The following is a 24,817-nucleotide window of genomic DNA, read 5'->3' on the forward strand; positions in this document are numbered from 1 at the left end:
GGCGGAGGGGGGCGAGCGGCTCCCAGCGCCGCCTGCGGCGGGGGGCAAAGTTCCCAAAACTTCGCCCCGGCGGGGCGGGGCGGAGCTGAGCCGGCGGGGGCCGGACCCTTGCCCCGCTCCCGGCCCCCGCGCACACGGCGCGGCGGCTCCCGCCCCTTCCCCGGCGGAGCCCTGGCCCGGCCGGCCCTGCCGCCGCCGCCGCCGCCGCCGCCTCCCCCGGCAGGGGCGGGCAGGGGGAGGAGCGCGTCGGGCCGGGCCGGGCCGGTGGGCAGCGGGGGGCGTAGGGGGAGCTGCTGCACCTGATACACTGGGGCGGGAGCGCGGCGAGGGAGGGCGGGAGCGGCGCTGCCCGCCGCCTGCGGAAGCCTCTCCCCGCCGTTAGTCAGCGCTGGTCGCGCTGCTTCTCCCTCCTCCCGCCCCTTCTGCGCGGAGCTGGGCTCTCGCTCCCGTTCCCCTCGGGGCCGGCGGCAGCGCGTCCTCCCTCCTCCTCCTCCTCCTTCCCCCCGGGCTCCATGGCTTCGGCCGGCAGCGGCATGGAGGAGGTGCGCGTCTCGGTGCTGACCCCGCTGAAGCTGGTGGGGCTGGTGTGCATCTTCCTGGCGCTGTGCCTGGACCTGGGAGCCGTGCTGAGCCCCGCCTGGGTGACGGCGGACCACCAGTACTACCTGTCCCTCTGGGAGTCCTGCCGCAAGCCCGGCAACTTGGACAGCTGGCTCTGCGAGTCGACGCTGCACAGCGGTGAGATACGGCTCATACGGCTGCCCCGGGGCTCGCCCCGGCCCCCCCGGCTCCGCTCCCCCCCCCCCTTTCCGTCGACGGCACCCCGACCCCGCAGCCGCCTCCTGCCTGGCCCCTGCCCCGTCCCTCCTTCGTCCCCTTCTGCCTCCCTTCCCGCCCCGGCCGCCTCCCGCTCCCCCGGCCGCACCCCGGGCGCTGAGACTTCACCCCCCACCCCCGTGCCCTGGCTGCCCTGCCAGCGCCCCCCGAGCTGCCTCTCCTGCACCCTTGTCTCCTCCGGGACCGTGTCCCAGCCCCTTCGCGGGGCCAGCCTCCGCCGGAGCGGAGCAGTGCCCGGGGCCGTGCCCCGCCATCCCCCGCTCCCGCTCCGGGCTCCTCGCCTCGCCCGCTGCCGCCCCAGCTCCCCGCTCCGGCCGCCGCCGGGAAAAGTCCCCGGCGCCTTTGTCCTCCCGCCCTCCGCACCCCTCCCGTTCCCGAGCCGCCTTCCTCCATCGCCGTCCTCCTCATCCGCCTCCCTGCCTTCCCCGGTCCCGGTGCTTGCCCTTGCCGGGCTGCGCGGCGCCGACCCCGCATCTCCCCGGCTTGCGGGTTGGGGCGAAGGCGGCGGCGGTCCCCGCAAAGAGCGTGTGCTGGAGGGGCAGCGCTGGCGGTCGGTGCTCGGCTCGTCCCTCTGCCTGCGAGGGGCTCTAGGCTGCGGGAGAGATGGGAGGTTGGCTTCTCTGAGCGAAAGGGCTGACCGATTTCGTGTCTGCCTTCCACTGTGTTTTCACAAAACAACCCGAGTTTGGACTAGTTTTGCTTATTTTTCCGTGTGGCAGTTGTTCTCAACACAGTGAGAAGCTGTTGGGGATCAGGTACCTTATAATGCCCCCATCCCCTGAAGTCACTAGTCTTGTAAAGTTGGGGCTTCCTCACCAAAACCAATTTTTTTTTTTTTTTTTTTTTTGGTCCCGAGTGAGCGTGCCTGGACTCTGGCTCTCTCCGTCCCCCTGGCTGTGCTTGTGTGTGTCTTTCCCGAGCGAGTACTGATCTTCCCGTCGTCTTTCATACTCCTTTGCCTTCTTGCCACACTCCGTGTTTTGGTTTCTTGATGCTCATTGGTTCTGCAGCTTTCTAGGTCGTTGGCCATAGCTGGGGTTTTTTGTTTTGCTTTGGTTTTTAATGTCATTTCGCTATTGCTTGGAGTACTGAAAAAATGGGTTGTGAATGATATAAACAAGCTGCCTGTTGAATATTTTTTAGGGAATTCTTTTGTAGTACCATAATTGTTTAGGTTTCATGGGTTGTTTTATTTACTTTATGCCTGATAGCAACTTCTGGAGTCCCAGCAGAAACACAGGCAAATGAAGCCAGCCTCTTTCCCCCTCCTGCCCCCCCGCCCTGTTTCCATCCCCTTCCCTGTCCTCCCCACACAGCACGCTTGCATTGCCAAATCATCCATTTGGATCGCTGTGCTCTCTGGCTGGGTAAATCATACAGGGACAAGATGTTTGTTTTGGGAAGAAAGGCAAGGGGCTGCCTTTATGTTCTAGACGCTTTCCTTTTTCCTCGCTTCTCTGAAGTCCTTGTATAGGTTCTGGGATATAACTGATCTCTGCTTGAGTAGAAATTGCACAGGTTCCTGTGCTGATTTTTTTCTGTCATTGTGTGGAGTAATATGTGAGGGTGCTTGGAGTTTTGTTTTAAATCACATAATGCCAAAACGAATTGTAAAGAAATGTCGGTTTCAATCAGTTACCAGGGTATCTACACAAACTTTGGAGAGCTTTCTTTTCCTTCCCCAGTATAAATGGAAATTTATGTAGGAATGTCAGCTTCTACGTGTCTCCTTAGCAACGTGAATCCTTTGCCCCTTCTCCCTGTCTCCTGAAATAGTATCCCCTTGATTGCAGAAAGACTTTTCAGATGGCTTGAATGAAAACCTGCTTCAAATCCCCCCCCACCTCCGCACACACTTTATTGGGCTCCCCCCTCAATCCATTTCCCTGCCACGCATGTGTGTATACATGCACGCACGCAAAAGTGGGACATTAAAAAAAAGGACACTAATCTCTCTTGTTGCTTAATTGGTCACCTGTCTGTTTATGGGAAGGTGGAAGATGAATGGGTGAGGATGGGAAGGAATGAAATGTAGTTTTGTTGGATGCTGTGTGCTGAAAATTTGCCCTCTCCTGGTGCTTTCTTCTACCCTGTGCAAAAATTCCTGCCTGTCCAGTTTTATTCAAGTTCCTTGAATGAGCTTTACTCATTTCCCTTAGATACTTTCCAGTCTAGTGGAGCCAGGTTTCACAAGCTACTGGGGAAGAAGTGAATGGTTGTTTTATTTGAGGTGACTGGAATAAACCCTTCATTTTCCTCATGTTTGGCACACAATGCTGTACTCTGAGGAGACCTGAAATACGAGAAACTGTACTGTTCACCCTTCGCCTTCTGCTAGTGTGTTACAATTCCCGTTAAAGTCAATGGGAAGGCTCGCAGTAAGTTCACCAAGTTGGACTGGGCTCGTGTTCGAGATCATTTTGTGTGCTTGCCTTAATATTTGAAGTGCACTTTCCTCCTACATCAAGAATCTAGCAAGTGGTATATTTTGGAGATGGTGGAGAGCTCCCACAGGGAAAGCTCTTTGAGCTTGATACCAGTGCAAGCAGCTTTGTAGCTGGCTAGCTGTGAAAAGCAGTAGTACACACAGGAAAAAGGCATCTTCACCCATGGTTTTAAGAGATTTACCTCATCATCCCTTGAAGGAGAGCACCTCAAGTGGCACCATCAAGGGCAAGCTCATGCTAGAAGCTGTTAAAGCATATTCGAGGTTTAATTAAAAACCTTTGTTGTAATTAGATGTAGGACCCCTGACTGTTATCAAAAGGGCAACTTAGTAGTGGAGAGCAGAAGGAAATGTACAGAGCATGATTACATTGGCTGTTATAGCAGGAAATAATCCTTCACGATTTTCCTTCAGCATTGCTAGTGCTTGGAGTATGTGTTCTTGCATTCATTCATTCACTGTTTTGAGGGCTGTTTTTTTTATAGCTTGCAAGCAATCCTTTGCTCTCATGCTGCTTTTAAAGTTGTGTAAGTGCTTCACAATATTGCTGGTTCAAGTGTGTAAAATAGGGAGTCAAATTAATTTTTAGAAATCTGAAGATTATAAAATATCTCGTCTTAATCTGATTTTCTTTTTTTTGAGTCTTCAGGGTCTATGTAAATCACCTGTTCGATTTTTTTCCTGTAACTGCAAAAGCTAGACAGGAGCTAGAAAGGTATTCTTGCATATCCCTCGTCTCCCTTTTACCTTGATGAAATTCTAAAATTCCCAGTAATAGCAACTTCAGGAGCTGGAAAACTAAAAAAGTTGCCAGTATGGAAAGCTTCGTGATAAAATCTTGAGATCCAGCAATGCTGCTTTACAGTTTCACCAGCTGTCTGGGCATAAAATTATTTTCTACGATCAAAGCTTAACTTGGCTAATGCACAAGTAGTCTTTAAGTCAGCTGTATTTTAAATTTGCGCTAAACTAAAAAAAAAAAAAAAACAAACAAAAAAACCCAAAAAAACCCCAAAAAAACAAAACCCAAAAAACCACCTTACAGAGTTTGGAGTGTTCCTTTGGTGTCTTTAAACAAAAATTTTTTTAGACCTCATTTGAAGTGGATTATCTCTGATTTTTGATGGCTCATTTGCAGATTTATCAGGAGTTATGTATGAATATTTCTACCATAGCAACTGCCTAAAATTAAATGCATCTTATGTACAACTGCGTGGCGTGTCTGTACCTGTACAGGTAGTTGTCGTCTTCTTGCAGAATTAATAACAGTAAATTTGAATTTATGCAATAGACTGCAGCCATTATAGTTCTTTAAATCAAAGATATGCAAATATGATGTAGAAGACATAAATGGTTCCACAGAATCTGATCTGCAGGTAAACACTGTGCATTTTGGCTTCAGTACATGTGTATGCTATTCATAGAAAACAATGGCTCCTTCACAGCAGTTCAGTTTAATGTGAAAATAGCGTATATAAAAATACGTTTGAGTGGTTTCATACTGGTTAACTGTATTCATTCTTGTTTATGGGAGGCATATGACTGTTACTTCTCAACCTCTGTATTTGTTTATGTAATGTTCAGTTTTCTGTAAGATCATTATACTGTAATAACTGTCCATGAATGTTTGAAAGACAAAACAATCTCAAGGAACTAAGTGCAACAGGGTCTCTGTACATGTTTAAACTTAGTGGTGAACAAACCATAAAGGTAAGCTTAACAGAGCATAGTGCAGTAAAACAACTTCAGTCTAGTTTTGTGCTTATAATTCTGTTCTAATTTGTTCTTAAAATAAAAAAAATCAGAGGCTGCTCATTTGGTAGCACTTGAAGGGGTTTAACCTTAATTATACATTAGATGCAGATATCTGAATTAACATGGCTCAGTAGTCTTGGATGGTATCTGCTTGTTTTCAATCTAAGGGGTTGTTCCAAGGGGAAATTGCTATCTCAAAAGCAGCTTCCTCATTAAAAGATCTGGATCATTGCTCAGAGTTGATGTTGAGACATATTTGTAAAAACCTCAGCAAGGCTGATAGTTTGCTATAGAATAACATAATAAGAACAAGTATAATTTTACTAAGACTGAAGACAGTGGCTCATACAATGTAAGGAGTGATTCATAAAACATTCATTCTGGTTTTGAAAACTGTAGTGTGTTGGTTTGCATGTTACGGTCTTTAATAATTGTCCCCAACACATTATCTGAAGGTGGATATAAAATCAAAAGCCATACTACTTCAAACTCACCGCCTAAGACCCTGAGCAAGCTGATCTAACTTTGAAGTTGAGTCTGACTTGGAGATTGGCCCTGCTTTCCATGGGGAGCTGGCCTGGATGACTTCTAGAGGTCCTTCCCAACCAAAATTACTCTGTGATTCTTTGATGACTGGTACTGTATTTGTGCCTGATGTCTACCTGGCTCCTTCAATGTGTTCAAAATGCCTTGAACTTGTTAACTACCACTCACAGTAGCCCCAGATAGAATATTTTAAGGTATGCTCCTTCTTTTACAAATGGACCAGCTATTTTAGCCTCAGACTTCTGCAGGCCATGCTCTGTGGGAGCAGCAGATCTAAGACTCCTGTTCAGTAGTCTGGACCTTATAGTGTGATGGAGGCTACCATTTCAGCCACCCTTGTCCAACCAGCTAAGAGATGTGGTTACAGCATATTCGTGTGTAGCGTGTGAAGTTTGTGTGAGTTTATCTGATCAGATCAAGAGCACCATACGCCTTGTCATTGATAATACTCTGTAAAAAAAAAAAGATGATTTCTAGCTTTAGTGGGTTATTGTTACTGCTGTTGTTCATTGTGATTTTTAAAATCAGTAATGTATCCTGTTGCTTTAAGTCTTCTTTATTTAATAAAAAAGTCTTGCACCAGTAAGTTAAAAGATGTTCCTTGTGTTAGGGATAATATAAGTGGTTTAAATATTTTATGAGACTTTATATTTAGCATCACGTAGAGAGTAACCTTTGTGGCCAAAGATGATCACACAAGATTCAAGGTAACATGCAGGAGGAGGTGTAAAGTCTATCCAGTGGTATTGCTTTATGTGTTTTTACTTGTTCCATTTCTGTAATATAAAGGCCATCATTTTGATGGGAAGTACTCCTTGAACTATTTTAAATGCTAATTGTTTTTCTCAAGGAACAATGGAATGAGTTTTGAAAATTGTAGAAGATTGCCAGTTTGCTTGAAGAACATCGGTAACTGTGGGAAATAATTACATTCCTGTTCCAACGCAAAGCGTACTTCTTCCTTCTTCAGATTGCTAAAATGTAGTAGCATATACAGAAGAGGTCAGAAAAGGTGAGCTTTTCTTGAAAAGCTTGTATAACACATCTCCCACACTTCTCTCCTAATGACATAATTCTAAGATTTCCAGGTTTTTGTGAGGTTCTAGGAGTTGTGGGTGTGTGTTTTGTTTTTCTCTTGAATGAATGAATATCCAATTAATAAAATGGCATAGTAGTGAGCTAATCTCAGAAGAATGCCATGTATCCAATGGAAGAAATGCCTGAGTACATGCTGTACTATTCTGTGAATGAATTATAGATTACATGACTTTTTGTAATGCTGTGCTTGTCTTGAATTCCTCTGTTGGCAAAAGTGATGTGCAATGCATGTTGCCTTTAAATAATAAAATAAAGATCTACATAATGGCAGCACTTAACTCTTTATTTGAAGATGCACTTCATTTAAAGGATTTTACTCTGATTTTAGAAATACAGGCAGGCCACGGCTCAGAGAGCAGCTGTTCAAACCCCCCCCCCCCCCCCCCCCCAAAGTGTATATATTTTGTATAAATAAGGAATGTAAGCTTTAATCTTTAGGAGAGATATGTGTCGTGGGTAGATGAGCAAGCACCTGCTATGTTTCAAGTTGCTCATACATCTGTACCCCCCCCAGGCATTAGGCCATCGTCTTGTCTTGCAAAATCTGTCTCCTTTGCACAACAGCAGAGCTGCTTACCATATTTTTATTGCTTTTGTTGTTCAGTCCTATCTCTTGTAGAGATGGGAGATAAAACTTGCAGTGGCGTTGAAGCACACAAAAAGTTTGAGTCCAGCAGTCTCAGGGCCACACATAGTCTGATGAACATGGCAGCTGAAACAGAGACATTGGGCAGATTAATGCAGTCCATATCTTATGCGAGACTGCCATAGAGATCGTCCTGAGAAACTGAGACCAGTTCTTCTTTGCGTGCTGCTTGCTTCTCTGGGAGCCAGACTGTCCCCCGCATGCTCAGTGGCGTCTTCGGGTAGAAGGCAGGAGAGCTGTACTTGGCATTTGTCCTGGTGTCGGCTGGGATAGAGTTAATTTTCTTCCTAGAAGCTGGTATAATAATGTGTCTTGGTTTTAGAATGAGAATAATGTTGATAACACACTGATGTTTTAGTTGTTGCCGAGCAGTGCTTATACTAAGGACTTTTCAGGTTCTCATACTGCCCTGCCGGTAAGGAGGCTGGTGGTGCACAAGAAGCTGGGAGGGGACACAACAAGGACAGCTGACTCTAAGTGACCAAAGGATATTCCATACCATATGACATCATGCTGAACAAAAAACTGGGGCAGTTGCCCAGGGAGGGTGCAGCCACTGCTTGGGAACTGGCTGGCCATCGGTCAGTGGCTGGTAAGCAATTGCGTTGTGCATCACTTGTTTTGTATATTCTTTTATCATTATTATTTTCCCTTCCTTCTCTGTCCTATTAAATTGTCTTTATCTGAACCCATGAGTTTTACTTTTTTTCTGATTCTCTTCCCCATCCCACTGCGGGGGAGTAAGCGAACGGGTGTGTGGTATTTAGCTGCCTGCGGGTTAAGACACAACACCATTGGAAGGTGAGTGGAGTCTGCACTGTGGCTGCTTAATGAGTCCCCCGACCTAGCAAGGACGTCCTTCCCAGGCTGAGGAGGGTAGGTGGTAGAGCACCGGCTGCCTGGAGCATCCTGCCAGCAGACTGTTATCTTGCCTGGAATGGAGCTGGCCTCTTCGTTTCTGATCATGGTTATTTTGTGGAGAAAAGGAAAGCCATAGGAGGAGCCTGAGCGAGAGGGATGCAACTCTGTAGGTGACTACACAGACTTTTCCCTCAATGCTGAGAGACCCCTGAGTCTGGGCTGCCTTACGGTAACACTCAAATATTTTTGTATGTCAGTGGAAAGGCGTGTAAACAGCACTGGAAAGTTGGAAGGGACCAGTTAGGTAAGAGGCACTTCAAAGCAAGACTCAGATTTGGATTCCCTCCTACCTATTTGTTCACAGACCCCATAGTTCTCATGTTTATCTTTTTCCAGCTTGGGTCTAGCAAATGGAAGAAAAGAATGGTTTCAGTCTACCCTAGTGGTTAAGAAGTTCTTCTGGGAACTGAGAGCAGAGGTTCAAGGCTGGAGCTGGGAAGCAAAGACCTTGCAGTTTCTGAGAAGCCCTCTAGCCCCTGGTATGTTGCAGCTAAGGAGGCGCTTGCCTTTCCTCCTTCATTAGTCAGCTGCCACCATTAGCCGTTAACGTTCTGTGTCTTGGCAAGACGCAGGCGGACCTGGGTTTGCCCCAGTTAGCTGTTTTTTAGACATGTCTCTGTGCTTGTTCTCTTTTTCTTTGACTGGCTCTAAATGACTCTTCACTCGGCATCAGGAACACTAAATCATCTTACAAGCATCTTGTACAGTAAATGGGAAGTGACTGGTGCCTTATGTGGAGCCTCTGAATTATCCTTAGGAGGCACTTAGGGATTTTGGCACCCAGCATCAAATGCTCAAAATTCTGTTTGTGTGTTGTCAAAATCCTGGTGAATTAGAGCTATGAGAAAGCCTCCCTGTTAAGCCCACCTGTATTGTGCAAGACTTGGGTTGTCGGGGCTTTGTCCCGTGTGCTTCTGTGTGTGGATGAAGACCGACTTCTTAGGGAATAGCTCAGTACATAAGTCTCCTGTTGGAGAAGAAGCAGAAAATTGTTTTGTCTCTTCCACAGAAAACAGCTTCTTTTTAAAGTATTTGTGACCTCACGTAGTTATTTTTTGTGTTCAAATTCACGGCTTTCAGAAGAAAGCTTTGGTGTAGAGTGTTTGAGTTCTCTCTTAAGGAAATTATGCATTCAGCCACAGCTGGCTGGTTCCCACAGCTCTGGTAACGCTTTTCAAGTGTCTGTGTGACTTGGGGATCCACATGCACAAGTCATTTTCATACTTTAGAAAAATCTTATTCTCAATCCATAAAATAAAAAGAAAATGTAGAAGCCAGAGTGTGTCTGTGCAGCAACTAGCAGTAATAAGCATACTATACAAACTGACGAGCAGAAAATATTTATTTATTGCGATTTTTGTACACGGCTGCACTGTGGCAAGCTGTGTCCAGAGTAACTTACTGAAGGCTTGGTATAGATACTGCCAGAAAGCGCTTCTCTCTGCAGCATGCAGAAGTGTATGCTGTGGAGTTTCAAAAGACTGTAAGTGTGGTGCTGGCTGTAGAAGAGCAGAGGAGTATGGACAAAGTAACTTATGGACACTGGGCTTCCCAGCTTTAGCCAATATCCTGTTCAGCCAGAGCAAAATTCATCTGAGCAACTTCTTAAAAAAACATAATTTTGGCTCAGGTGAGGTTCCAAAGGGCTGACTTCTTTGTGGAATAATTCTATGTGAGAATTTAATGGCGACTGCAGTACTTCTCTTGGTATTTCCACTGAATTCAATGGAGCTTGGCCTTCCACAGGAGTGTGTGCATCTGATCGTGCTGGAGAAAGAGGAAATGTTACTGATCGTGCAACAAATGTACTTTCAGAAACTAGACTCTGCCTTTGTCTTTTTATATAATCACTACACTTTTTAAACTTTTGTTGCCTATTTGATGACTAAGTTGATGAGTGTTTATAAACTTAGAAATAGTTTTGAATATGAAGCAATTAGGAATATCTCTAGCTATCTTATTTATCTTAGTTGATTGTTATGACATTCAGTGGGTTAGATTTAATTTCTTATGCGTGGGTGCCTCAACTTTCTGTGCTTTACTTGACACGTTCTTTCAAATTCATTATTCTTGAATTTAAATGCTATATTACAATTTCTAAGAATATTTTGGCTGGGGGCAGGTACGTGATTAAGTGGCAGCTTTGCAATGAATCAGAAAAACTTACCTAAGAGCGTTGTTGTGTGTTGTTTCTTACCAAGGTTTTGTTTAGTGCTAGAAGAAGGTCAGTCATTACCTTCATCATGTAACACCTGCATGCATGTTCTTACTTCAGCCTCTGAGGAGAGGACTTGGTGGAGAACCATTGTATGAAAGAAAGGAATATTTGATTGTTTCTTAATTCAGTTAATTTGCATTACCTAAAAGAGCCCTATGCACAAATGTTTCACATATTCCACAATATGTTTTTATGTCCACCACTTCTTTTACTGTAGAATACCATGTAGATAAAATATTTAATTTTTGCAGAACTTGCTGAAAACATAAAATCTATGACAATGCTAGCCTTTTGTGTTGCTCGTTCTCATGTTAAAAAATGACCTAGTTATTAAAATAAACATTTCAGAACTTTGAGATGTTTTCTTCTTCTTTTATGGCTTTTCCTGATTTTATCCTAGTACTGAAATATTATTTTGCCCAAGAAATAGAGCAGCTAGAGCTGCTCTTAATTAAAAATGAATATACAGCTTAAAACTTTAAGTCATTTCATTTGGGGGGAAGAAGGGAGGAGAGTCATGCATTTCAATGTGCAGTTAACACTGTACTTCATTAAGAAACAGGCAGAATTTCCAAAGAGCAGTGAGACCAAACTGTCCTTACAAAAAGGCACTGACTTATGCATGAGGAATTAACTGAAAAGAAACATCATCATAGTTTGGGGGTTTGTTTATTTTTTTTTTTACCGAAGGTGGTAATTTTAATAAATTTTACACCATATATGTTTTGAAAATGTGTTAAGTGCGTAGGTTCATATTTATATATATTTCCAAATATCGAAATCCCCATCCCTAAACTAATAGGCAGATTGTTATAATAAATATTAGCAAACACTAGAATCACTGTCACAATTGCAGTGTATATTTCCCATAGTTATAGACATTGTGATGCTTCTTGTGCAGTACAAAAACATGTTTGGATTTTCAGACCTAAAAATAGTATACATTAAGTGAGGCTTTTCTTAAGAAATCTGTCTCGAGTTACTTAACGATGGTCAAAAATGCCTTAATTCTGGTTGTTTGGATGGGATTGGTGGCATTATCAGTGTAATTCTTAACATATTGCTAAAATGATGGAACACTGAAAAATTCTAGTTATGCTTTCTTTTGACCCTACAGTAGACCAACGAAGCAACTTAATTTGGGCATGACTGTGAGATGACAGTGGTTTTTAAAATTTAAAAGTTTATTAAGATTTGTGGGAGTGCAATTTTACTAGTTCCTAACATTTTTCTTAGATAGTGAATGTGTGGTGTAAATAAACTGTAGTGATGTACAGTGAAAAATACTGATGTGCATTCTTAAAGTGTAACCAAATTGTGTTTTGAATCCATGAAACTAATAATTATCTCTATAAGGTCCCATTTTGCTCATGTTTATGCATGTTCCTATCTCTATGAGAACAAACATTCTCACTGAACTGCTGAGGCTCCTGAAATTAGTATAGTAACTTATTTGTAAGATTGGTGCATGCCTAGAAATGGTGCAAGCATATTTTGGATACTCTAAAGTAGGCTTATGATGTTTATGTTCTGTGTACCAGTAACACTATGTAACAGAGCAATCTGCTGTTCCCATTTTGATGCTGTGTGTTATAACTCACTCCTGGGTAGTCTGAGGAAAACTACAGATTTTTATTGTAGGAAACTGTGTTTGCTGTATGTGGTTATATTGTTGTAGCTATCTAACTTACAGGGTGTTCTTCCTTCGGAAGCAGTGATTCAATTTTCTTTGGATGTTTCTTTTCTTTTGTATAAAGTCCAGTGGCCTGGATTTTTTCTTAAAAAATAATTGCTGTTAAGTAGAAGGCCTATGCAGAAGGTTTTACTTCCTTAATCCAACATAAGTCTTATTTTGTCACCTGATCAAATAGCTTTCAGAATTGAAAGTTAAGGTTTTTCTGAGATGACAAGGAAATTGAAACATGTAATTTCTGTCGCAGGCAATATAGAAAAATTCAGTCCAGTATTATTTGTGCACTAATGTCTGACTTTCATGATATTCTTTTAACCAGAATCCCTCTCAGCTGCAGCTCAAGGTAAGGTCTGGTAGCATTGTATGCTCCTGTGAATGGAGGCTGGAGCTAAAATAAAGGGGCAATTCCAGACATTGTGTCCCAGAGCACAGCATTCAATACCTGATCCTCAGCTAGTAGTGAGGAACAGAAAGAGCCTCAGTTTTGTCCTACTGTCAACATTACTGAGTAGGTTCTTTTACTGAAGAAATTAATTTTGTTTAACTAAAGTCAGTTCATTTTCAGTTGGGAGTGTAGGTGTCTTCCAACACTGATTTGTCCTTTTACCTCCCACGTCAGTACTATAGTAAGGTAGTTTGTTTATTTTTTAACCTTTCCAAAATCCACAGATATATCTGTCCTGGAAGTTAAACTATATTCTAACCCCAGGCTTATATCATCTTTGCCTTAGTTGTTTTCACTTGTTTGGTGGTCTTGCCAATGTGGTTTTGGAAAGCAGTAGGATACTCAACTTTTTTTTCCATTTAGTTGCTACTCCAATGTTGCACACCTTTCGTTTGCATTAGACTTTTGCGTCTAATCAATGCGAAGATAACATTTAATATTTTATTATTTGTAGTGGCTTTCAAAAGTCTTAGTTTCTGAGTTTTCCTATGTGGCGCTGATTTATTTAATCAATTTGGTATGGCTTTTAACTTTGGGGCGATATGGATTTATGTGTCTAGTCTTTGTATCTGTGTAATTTTCTAGCGCAAGGATTCCTTTCATGTTGTTCCAAAGTGGTCCATTCTGTTTGTTTATTTCTGTATTTTATATCTGTAATGCACTCTGATATTGGAAGAATACTCTCTAAATCATCAGTACCCTAACCAGTTGGTGTTTCTGAAGGATCATGTCAACATTAAAAACCACTCTTCATAACATTCCCATCCATAACTAAAATTGTATTTCCATTCCAATGATAGTAAAGTGGTGGGACACGCAGCAAACTGACTTTGGAGATTGCATGCTGAAGGTAGGAGAATGAGAGATTGTTCCCAGCCTTGGGTTTTGGTCCAATAGGAAAACAAGGAGTGAAAGAGCTTGGAAGGTTGAGGACTTCGTAATTAAAGTATTAGTAAACAGCATTCCTGGGATTTTGAATGAAAATAAATTTGTGTACTTGCACAAACACACCTTTAAAATAACTTTCTTTTTTAGCAATGCTTTTATAGATCTTCTGTTCACTTTCTTCTTTTAATCTCCTTCATCCTTCTTCATACAATATGTGAAGGCTTTTTGGTGATAATAGCTGCTAGCCTTCCATACCCAAACCTCACAGCCGCACTGTCAGTATCTTCAGCAGATTAGATCCCTCTTGAAATGGGATGTACTGGTTTTTAAAATACTGAATTTTGCTCTTTCCAAAAACTGAATGTGGATTTTGGTGGTTGTTCTTATTTTAATAACAGTAAGATCCCTAAAATTATTTTGGAAATAATCTTATTTTCTTTGAATTATGTAATGCATTTGGACATTTTATTCTGAATATCATATGAGTTCTAGTATTTTCGAAGTAATGAGAGATGCATTGGATCATACGTCCTTTTCCCACAAGCTGATTTTAGATCATCTTCCTTGAACTACTAAATAGTAGTGATAAACAGTAAATAGTGATCAGGTTCTTTTTCTGGATGCCCATTATTGGAGAGAGATGAGGTCTTATACACTCTTCTCCAAAGAGCAACAGCACAAAGCCCGTGCCTTTTTAAAATCCTACAGAAGCTCTTAAGTTAGATCTTGGATGTTGTATAGACCCATGATGGCCATCAGCTTGCAAATGGATTTTGTTTTATGTGATTTAAGCCTGCAAGGATGTGGTTTGTAACTGCGTTTTTTGTTTGTTTTTTTTTTTTAATTCCTTTGAGCATCTCCTTCCTTTACCTTAGTTTTGTTATTCATATTATGTGGCCTTGGTACTTCCCAAGTGACAGGTATATATGATGAGCCTCCATGCATTTCCCTTCCTATGTCACCCTAATCAGCTCAAGCAGAGATTTGATTTTCATTCTCTTTTGTGAGAAAGTTACGATAGACTGGGGGTCAGCTAACACCCACTAGCTAATCCTGACCCAGCCTCGATTTCTCATTCTAAATTGGACAAAAAACAGGGGACCAAATTATTCAGTCTTACTCAAGCCAAAATCCCAACGAGGCCAACTAACACTTGAAAAATCTGGGATGTTGCAGCACTTTGCTCCTGAGTTGCATTTGTTGTATAAAGGTGTTTCACTAATTAGGAGAAAAGAAATCCAAAGCACAGTTGTTTATTTACCCCAGCTTTGGTGCAGGTTCTGCGTTCCTCACGTTCTGCTGTTTCTGTCAACCCTATGGGCTTGTTTTACTGAATTGTATTACTATTTTTTTCCTCTCTTTTTTTCCCCTTAGACTGGCAGATAGCAACTCTTGCTTTGCTGTTGGGTGGTGCTGCCATCATTCTCATAGCTTTCCTGGTTGGGTTGATCTCTATCTGCGTGGGATCTCGGAGGCGGTTCTACAGACCAGTTGCAGTCATGCTCTTTGCTGCAGGTAAGCAGTTTACTGGCAGCATTATGAAAATTTCGTGAGAGCAGCTTCATGTTTGTGAAGGAAGACATGCCTTGTTCTGCATACTAATTCAGAGGCATTTGGTTTACTTCAACGTTAACTCCGGTGAGGTTTTTCAGGATACTGTTTCTGCACAGCATTAATCATTTTTGCAGTTGCGCTATTATTGGTTCATAAACAATTATTTATTTGCATGATATTTATTGTTTTGTGAAGTACATGCAGCAGGGGAAACTACAGAGGATAAATCTCAAAGTACCATTTTTAGTCTGTGACTTTGTGTTGCTTGATGTCCCCGTTTTTATTTTTCATGCAAAGCCATTTCTGTTATTTTAATGTTCTTCCTTTTACAATTTTAAAACAGGAAAACTAATGCTCAGATGTGAACCCTTGAAGCCCTATGTGTGAAAATAAATAGGATTATGTTGCAAGGTGTTTATATATGCCCCTGTGCCATGAGGAATTAATTTCATTGTGTCAGCTTGCTTACTTAGTTATTAATTTAACAAGCTGTCACAGTGTAGTCCCTGTTTGGTTTTAAAAACATGAAAATGGAACAGTTTATATACACTACCACAAAATCTTAAGGGAGACCTGTGAATCTGAATTGTCCATAAGACTGGTCCAGTGAGGTATAATTACAATATCAAATCATCTCCTTTTGTACATTCTGGTGTTTCGGGGCTTAGTCAGCACGGATGTTTCTGTTTCTCCTGAGAGTCGCCAAGCATGGTTTGCGTTTATCCTGTCACTCATATCTGCATTGGAGCCAGCAGCTTAAGCCCCTTCTGATAGCCCATAATGAAGAGGATGACAGAGCCTAGTCTTCGGGGTGTATTAAAAAAAAGCCACTTACAAGGATATGAAAAGATAAGAGCGCAGAATTTGCAGGGTATTCGGGAATGAAACAAAGCTCCGGGGAAGGCTCCTGCTGCCCCCTGCTGTTAATGATACCTTGACTGAGCCGCAGCACTTCAAGGTGCACCTTTATTTGCTCAAGAGGCACTGGTAGGTTATATTTCATCTGCTTTTAGGAAATGAATGCAACCTAGGATCAGATTCCCTGAGCAGAAATCGTACGTTTTTGTTCTGTGTGTTGCATTACTCGCTTGGTTGATTGAATAAAGGCGCTGGTGCCATTATTTTAAAATCTAGTATTAATTCTGAGATTATAAAGCATGCTGGGCAATTAACTTTGGAAATGGGATTATTGAATTTCTGTAGTGGTTTCTGATTTGGATTTTGACCTAATTTCTCATAACATTGTGTAGTAACCTAGTAATTGTTCAGCCATACACTGCCTATCTGGCCATATTGCTCATTTAGTATATAGTTAAGTTTGCACTAAAAATAAAACAAAGGAAAAGTATTCCCCAAATCCTGCTGTTTGGCTTAAAGCTTAATCTCTTTTCTTCTGCATAAGATTAGTTCTAGTCTTTACTGCAAAAGTTGGGGGGGAAGGGAGGTTTAATGCTTACTTGTGTCAAAAAAGAAAAATGCATTGGTGCTTTAGCTCATGAGCAGTGTTCACCTCTTTCCTTTGCCTCTGTGTGTGTATATGCACATGCATTTTAAATAGCCATGACCTGAAGCATATGAGAAGAGAGATGATGAGGCCGAGGCTTCATTCTTATATGGCAAATCTGAGGAGAATCCTTTTGGGATTTGATGCTGACATAGTTAGTGTCATTTCCTACAGATATTATCTTTCATGTCAGCTATTTTTAGAGGTGAGTATGGACTGGTGTATCTTGAAAGAATTATGGGAAAAGTCTCCTACTGAAGAGCGGAAAGTTAAGATTGCAGCACAGTGGAGTTTGTGCCTTATGCAGCTGTCCATGGATTCAAACCTTCATCTGTGGATTTCACAGAAGATCTTTGAGGATAAACACTGCCTTGACCTGTTAATCTGCGGACAAGATCAAATATTCTGCATGACTCCATTTAGGAGTCTACCAGCTGCCTCTGGAAGGACACAGGATGAATTGCCCAGAGACATTTAATGATCTGTGTGGGTGTCAGGTAGAAAACGTCACTGTGTGGGAGAAAGGAGAAAATGTGGTTTCCAGGCACTTTAGAGTCTAAACAGTTGGTTCCAGGCATTTTTTTTCTTCTAGTCTTGATTTATTTTGATTTATTTTTTTCTTTTTTTCTCAGCTTCATGTTTCAGTTAGTGATTCTATAGGTGAGGAAGAAGATTGACTGATTAGGACTGCAAGAGATGAGAAAGCAAAGGGACAAAAATAATTCAACCTAGGTACTGAGAATAAGCCAGCAAGTGATCAACAGCTGTGAATATGTTTAAAATATATACTGTCAGCTCTGTGTAATGGGGAGAGGAACAGGAATACCTCAGTTAATGCAAAAACATGGAGCATACAGAGAGGCAGTTGCAGGACACTCTTGCATGGAGCCACCTTGGCTCATGCAGCTCTTCCCAGCATTTTTGGTCTGGTAGAGGTCACTAGTTTACGTACTTGGTGGGGTGTCTTAGTGCTCATGAACCAAACTGGCCCTGAAAGCTACATCCTCAAAGTACAAGCTCACAAACTTCTCAGTGTAGGAGTCTCACGTTATGGTTACCAGATAAGTGAGTGCTAACTGAGTCTTAATTTAGCAATAGAAAGAGAAAGTGTAATTGTTGAAAGTCCATAAAAGCAAACAAAAAAGGTAATTTAAAAGATGTTTGCCTTCTGGGGCTATGTTTTAACAATGTTTAGAAGAATAACCTGTTGAGGTTAGTAAGCTTTTAACACATTTCACAGGATGCTTTCACATGTAAGCTAGGGAAGCTGTGGCTAAGTGAAAAGTATTATAGGTGAGAGTAAAAGAAATGACAGCAGATAATATTTGGAGAATACTTAGAGGATGTATCTGCTCTGACAGAGAGTCAGAGCACAGTCCATCTGGATTGCATCCTGAGTTCAGTGCTATTACCTATTTTCATAATGATGTGAAAGATAGACTAAAAGTCTACTTGTCAAATTTTACAGTGAAGCTAGAAAAAATTGCAGATACATTGGAGGACAGAATTTGATTTTGAGAAATTGATGGAATAGTCTGAAAGAGTAGGACTGATTTCAGTAGGATGTAGTGCAAGTTGCTACAGGGCAGCAAAAATAGTCATGGCATCAAAGAAATATTGATAGGAAAGATCATAGAATCACAGAATGGTTTGGGTTGGAAGGGACCTTTAAAGGTCATCTAGTCCAACCCCCTGCAATGACTGGGGACATCTTCAACTAGATCAGGTTGCTCGGAGCCCCGTCCAACCTGACCTTGAATGTTTCCAGGGATGAGGCATCTACCACCTCCCTGGGAAACCTGTTCCAGTGTTTCACAACCCTCATTGTGAAAAAATTTTCTTAGGTTAAATCTACCCTCTTTTAGTTTAAAACCATTACCCCTTGTCCTATTGCAACAGGCCCTGCTCAAAAGATTGTCCCCATCTTTTTATAAGCCCTCTTTAAGTACTGAAAGGCCACAATAAGGTCTCCCCAGAGCCTTCTCTTCTCCAGGCTGAACAAGCCCAGCTCTCTCAGCCTTTCTTCAGAGGAGAGATGTTCCAGCCCTCAGATCATTTTTGTGGCCCTCCTCTGGACCCGCTCCAACAGGTCCACGTCTTTCCTGTGCTGAGGGCTCCAGAGCTGGACGTGGTTCTGCAGGTGGGGTCTCACCAGAGCAGAGTAGAGGAGCAGCATCTCCTCCCTCGACCTCCTGGCCACGCTTCTTTTTATGTAGTCCAGGATATGGTTGGCCTTTTGGGCTGTGAGCGCACATTTCCAGCTCATGTCCAGCTTTTCATCCAGCAGTACCCCCAAGTCCTTCTCTGTGGGGCTGCTCTCAATCCCTTCATCTCCTATCCTGTAGTGATACTGGGGGTTGCACCAATCCAGGTGCAGGACCCTGCACTTGGCCTTGTTGAACCTCCTGAGGTTCACATGGGCCCGCTTCTCGAGCTTGTCCAGGTCCCTCTGGATGCCAAAATACTCTATAGGTCATATAATCCAACCTTCTTGTTGAGGCAGGACCATCGCTAACGCTAGGTCAATCAGCTGCAGCTTTGGACCAGTCTTGAAGAACCTGAAGGATGAAGATTCCACAACCTCTCCAGGCATGTTGTCCTGGTGCCATACTACCCTCATATCTTTTTCTTTCCTGATGTCCATCCTGAATCTCTGAAACTGAGATTTGTGTCCATTGCCATTATCTTAGGTTGCCTGGCACTACAAAGAAGAGGTTTTTTTTTTCTATCATGGTTGCAGCTACATTTTCAGGTAACTGTAGGCTGGTTTGAAATTGCTCCTTAGTCACCTCTTCATGAGTCTAAATAAACCGAGTTCCCTCATCCTTCTCTTAAGGATGATTTGCTCCAGGATTCTATTGTCTTGGCAGCTCTCTGGACCCTTGTCCTTAGTTGGTGAATCCATGTTCAGTACTGATTGCCACTTTGTTCTGTGTGTGCTTGGAGGTGGATTCCAAGAGGATGTACTCCATAATGTTTCCAGGGATTGAGTTGAGGCTGACCAACCTATAATTCTGTGGAGTTTTCACTTCTAGCCTTTTTAAAGATGGACATAACATCAACCTTTTCCCAGTCATCTGAATATCTCCTGGTCACTGTGATTTTTCATAGATGATAGAGGGCTCATGATCACATTGGCCAACTCTCATCACCTTGGGATTGACCCAAGTCAATCCCATCTGTCCCCATAGATACGGATGCCATTTTAAGTCATCCCTAACTTGTTCCTACACTGCTGACACCCTCCCAAACCATGTCACTTAGAGGTTTTGGAGAAAGCGTCATAGAATCATGGAATCATTTAGGTTGGAAAAGACCTTTAAGATCACTCAGTCCAACCATTAACCTAACATTACCAAGTCTGCCACTAAAACAATTAAGGGTAGAGTAGCAATTTCATGTTTCCTGGCTTGGTGGCTGGATCATTTATAATGAAAGTAAAAACTAGGAATCATTAAGATTGGAAAGAACCTCTAAGATCATCAGTCCAATCATCAACCCAACACCACCATGCCCAATAAACCGTGTCCCAAAGTGCCACGTCTACCCGTTTGTTGAACTTTTCCAGGGATGGTGACTCCACCATCTCTCTGGGCAGCCTGTTCCAATGCTTGACTACCCTTTCCGTGAAGAAATTTTTCCTAATATCCAATCTAAACCTCCCCTGACACAGCTTGAGCCCATTTCCTCTTGTCCTATCATTATCTACTTGGGAGAAGAGACCAACACCCACCTCACTACAACCTCCTTCCAGGTAGTTGTAGAGAGCAATGAGGTCTCCCATCAGCCTCCTCTTCTCCAGACTAAACAACCGCAGTTCCCTCAACCACTCCTCATAAGGCCTGTGCTCCAGACCCTTCACCAGCTTCATTGCCCTTCTTTGGACACGCTCCAGTGCCTCAATGTCTTTCTTGTATTGAGGGGCCCAAAACTGGACACAGTATTCCAGGTGCGGCCTCACCAGTGCTGAGTGCAGGTGCATCATCTGTCACTAGACTAGCTTTCCTGTCCGTGTATAAGTATGTTTTCTGAACTTCATTTTGCAACTAATGCACCTGTGCAAATTCTTCTTTATTATCCTTTTTGTCATTTCCTAGCTTAATGTCAGGCTCCAGCTGGGCTTCAAACTTCCTTTTGTATCTAAGTATCAAAACAGTGCTTTTATACTCCCCTGTCATTGTCTGTCCTTGTTTCCTGCTCTTGTGTGCTCCTTTCTCGCACGTTCATTGAGAAACTCCCTGTTTGGCCCTCTCGTCCTCCTGCTGAGATTCCTGGTCTGCCTGTGTAGCAGGGTGGTCTGTTCTTGAGCTAGAAATATTTTAAAAATCAGCACGGACCCCCTTTTCCTTCACGCTGCTTCCCAGTTAATTGCACATGTTGTATTAAGTACAAACAACTTCCTAGACAGCAGTTGCATGCGTGTTAATCTTTGAAACTGCAACACCCGTTGGTTATTAATGAAGTACTTTAGTCATGTGAATGAGCAGGAGGAATGGTGTAGAGAACAGAAATACAGAACTTACTAGCCAGCACCACCGTTTTCATAAATACAGACCAATTAGAAAGCCACACCATAAGGGTTATTTTGGACAGCAAACTGTTATAGTCAAACATTTGAACAAGTTAAAAAGATGACTGAAACTATATTTTCCTAGTTTTAAAGCATTTGTTGTGATTTCTGTGTGTTTAATATAGTGAGTACATATAATTGCATATATTTTCATGTAAATGGAATAAAACCAGTGTTCCTGTGCAATTGTCTTGCAATCATATAGTGCTAGTCATAAAAATGGGTCTAAACTTGAAGTGAATAGTCTAGTTTGAGATGACTAGGGGGGTTTTGAGTAGCATTTTAAAGTGGAATTTGTTTTTTCTCTTTTAGATTTCTTTTGCAGCCTTTTTTTTCTACGGGAAAAGACTAGCCTTCTGAAGAAAGGTAGTACACATACTTCCCATATGCAAGTCAATGTAGCGTGGAGTTCCTTTAAATTCATTGGAAACAGATCAGTAGTTGCAAGCATTGGTTTTAACATCTTTTGGGGTCATACCGGTCATTTTTCGTAACTTCACTAACTGTTGTTTCAAGCCTACACAGGTCCCTTCCCAGTCTGCAGGGGGAAACGATGACAGGAGGCAAAACCAGTGCAAAGCGACGGCAGCGTTATGCAGTGTGGTTCTTTCCGCTGGCCAGTTGGTTCCAGCACTTCCTTTGAGTTTTACAATAGGCTAGCTAGACCAGTAGTAGCAAAAGCATGAACCCTCACTATACAAATGTCTAAAATACCTGTTGTGGGTGTTGCTCCTTTAGCCACATGTTCCTCTTCCAATGGAATCACTTTTTTGTTTTGTTTTGACAAGTCCAATCTGTAGATTAAAATTCAGCGTACTTCATATGTTAGATTGCAGGAAGGTGGAGAGCTTCCTTGCTTAGAACTTCACACAGACATAGATGCACACACACACAGAGTAATTCCTGTATTGACTCAGCAGAGATGCTGCAGCCCCAGTTTGAGAAGCCACTGAAGAACTTGCTTATATCCATTCAGCTTAGGAAACCCTTTTTGACTTTGAATGGTCTTAAAGATGTGTCTGAAAGCTAAGCATATGTTGAGGTATTTTTGGGTGTAATGATGCTCTCATTATACAGAATTGGAATGCATAATCTTTTCATAAGTGTAGGCGTTTCCCCTAGTGTACCCTGTCAAAATTTCTCCACTGTTGCACAGTATTTTGTGAGCTGGCAGACAAAAATTATATTAAAATGGAATAACACAAAGTAACACTTCAATAACTTTAGGATTTAAAAAATCCTGTGGATTTTGGTATCCACATCAGAAAATCCACTATCCAAACATTATTCAGATTGTCAGTCTCAAGTAAGGGTCCAAAGACTAGTCTGTAGGCTAAGTGGACGGGTAGGGGGGGAAGAAATTTCCAATGCGTGTTTTGTAAAGTGTTATCACCAAGGGTGTGTAATGAACATTGGAAATAATTTCCCCATACCAGTCCCCATCCAGAGGACAGGAGAGCATTAGTCTCCAGGGCTAATGAAAGGTGCCAGTTTGACAACTAAAGAGGGTGTGTGGGACTGAAAAAGCAAATGACGTATTTTGAGTGTGTGAAGTGTTCAAGCAGTAGGAGAATATAATTAACGTTATTATATTTTCTTGTAATTTCTCAGCGTAATTTCAGAAGGGCTTCTGTCATCCAAAATAGTCTTCCTTTCTATTATCCACTGGCATTTTATATTGGCGTTGACTTTATAATAATTCTCTAAGTAGTGTTCTTACTATACCTAATAAATACCTAATAAATGTAAAACATGACCCAGTCAATGTTAAACAAAGTAGTTATTATTGCATTACATTGCATACCATTGAACTTTCATCATGGTGTGTCTCAGGCCTGCAAATACTTAAGCATGTGCTTTAACTGTGTGGATGTGCCCACCCTGACTGTAACCAGGGGGCTGGGGCAGTTTGCAGAGGCAGTCATGTGCTGAAGTCTTTAAAAATTGCTAGTGTTAAATGCTGGAAGGGAGCACTATGGCAATAAGGCCATATCATATATTTGAGGGGCAAAAAGGATGTTTTGTACATTCCTGTGATGTTTAGTCTCTTGTGGGTGGCAGAACTAGAGGCCTGAAGAATCACTACGTCATACAGCTTGTTCTTGTCTTCAAACCAAGTGTAATTTTCACCTGCATACTTTGGAAACTGTTGTCCCAATTTTCTGTTAACAGTGTGCTTGAATTTAAAACAGAATGGATGCTGATGAAACTGAAATCTTCTCATGAAAATTGGGCTTCTTCATCTGTGTATTTTCCTTTCCAGGTTACTGTATGTGGGGTTTTTTTGATGTAGCACAATAATTAACAGGTTTGCTGAATTCCGCCGTAGACGTGTGGATGAGGTTGCAGGAGATCTGGCGCTCTCAGAGACAGTGCTGTAGAAAGTAATAATTTTTAAGCTTTTTACTGCCTTGGATTTGATCTGTCTTACTAGCTTTTCTCCATCAGGAAGCATGTCTGACCCACCCCCTAAATTCTTAATACAAGACAATGTTTTGCCAGCTGGAAGTTTTAGTGACTGATCAAACTTTATAGATTCCTTGGTATTCTGTGTAAAAGTATCATTAATTCTGATTACAGCACACAGTAATGCATATGAAATATGTAATTCAATGAGTCTCTACTGAACATAAATATGTATCACCTACTACAATGAATTATTTCTAGGCTAAGTAAATGATTTGGTTCTGAGCTATATTTCTTAAAATTCGTTTATTCTTCTTGTTTTGGCTTGTTTATAATAGCTATAGAACAAGTGATCTTAGTTTTGTTATTATGGAAGGAATAATGACTGCAAACTAAAATACAAAGGAGAGACAGAAAAGAGTTGGGAAAAGAATGCTTTCACTGTTTATTTCTTGGCCATTTGAAGGATCATCGTCACAACGTAGCAATAACATTTGTTCATCAACGAGGGAATATGGAAGAACTGCTCTGTTCTCTGTGGATGAAATGAAGGTGATGATTTTTTTCAAAAAGAGCAGTACTTACAAGCTAAAAATGCACCAAGAGCATTTTATATGTAAATTTCGGTTATGTGATGTTTTTCTTGGTCTATGGAAATGAATTAAGGTTTCTTCTGACATTTGGGTTTTTTTCTCTTTCAGTTGTTCTTCAGGTGTGCAGCTTAGTCCTTTACCCAATCAAGTTCATCGAAACGGTCAGCTTGAAAATATACCATGAGTTCAACTGGGGCTATGGCCTGGCTTGGGGTGCAACTATATTTTCATTTGGGGGTGCCATTCTTTATTGCCTGAACCCTAAGAACTATGAAGACTATTACTAGAATCATTTAATGAAAAGGAAAATAACAAAAGGATTACCCCATCTTTTCTAACTCACAGTTTTTTTAGAACACTTGTGGAGCACCAAACAGTCTGCTCTGTTGATAAAATAGCCTTTGCCTTTTGGGTGTGAACACTATAACCAGCTTTTACAACCATTTAAAAGAACTGCAAACACTAGGATTGCTGATCTCACATAGGCAGATGCTGCAACCTGCTGATACATAAGCTTCATTTTTCCTGACAACAATCAAAAGGATCTACATGACAGCGATCATTGTGAGAAAACTAGTTGGAATGAGAATGCAACGCCAGCATCTGCTATTGCCTTCAGGGGAGCAGCTGGTATAGGATCCATTTAGAAGTTTCCCTGTATCATAGAGGATTCAAATGTCTGATAAGCAGGCAGTGG

General features: G+C 42.0%; 1 protein-coding gene across 1 annotated transcript; it reads left to right on the forward strand.

Annotated features, from left to right (window-relative positions):
- The first annotated feature begins 512 nt into the window (after nucleotides 1-512).
- Nucleotides 513-24,407, forward strand: TMEM47 (transmembrane protein 47). Its single transcript, XM_075727749.1, has 3 exons — nucleotides 513-738; nucleotides 14,868-15,008; nucleotides 24,229-24,407. Exons 1-3 carry the CDS (start codon nucleotides 513-515, stop codon nucleotides 24,405-24,407), a joined length of 546 nt encoding a protein of 181 aa, XP_075583864.1.
- The last annotated feature ends 410 nt before the right edge of the window (nucleotides 24,408-24,817 follow it).

The sequence above is a fragment of the Pelecanus crispus genome, chromosome 1 (genome assembly GCF_030463565.1).
Source record: "Pelecanus crispus isolate bPelCri1 chromosome 1, bPelCri1.pri, whole genome shotgun sequence".
In the NCBI taxonomy this organism is placed as follows: Eukaryota; Metazoa; Chordata; class Aves; order Pelecaniformes; family Pelecanidae; genus Pelecanus; species Pelecanus crispus.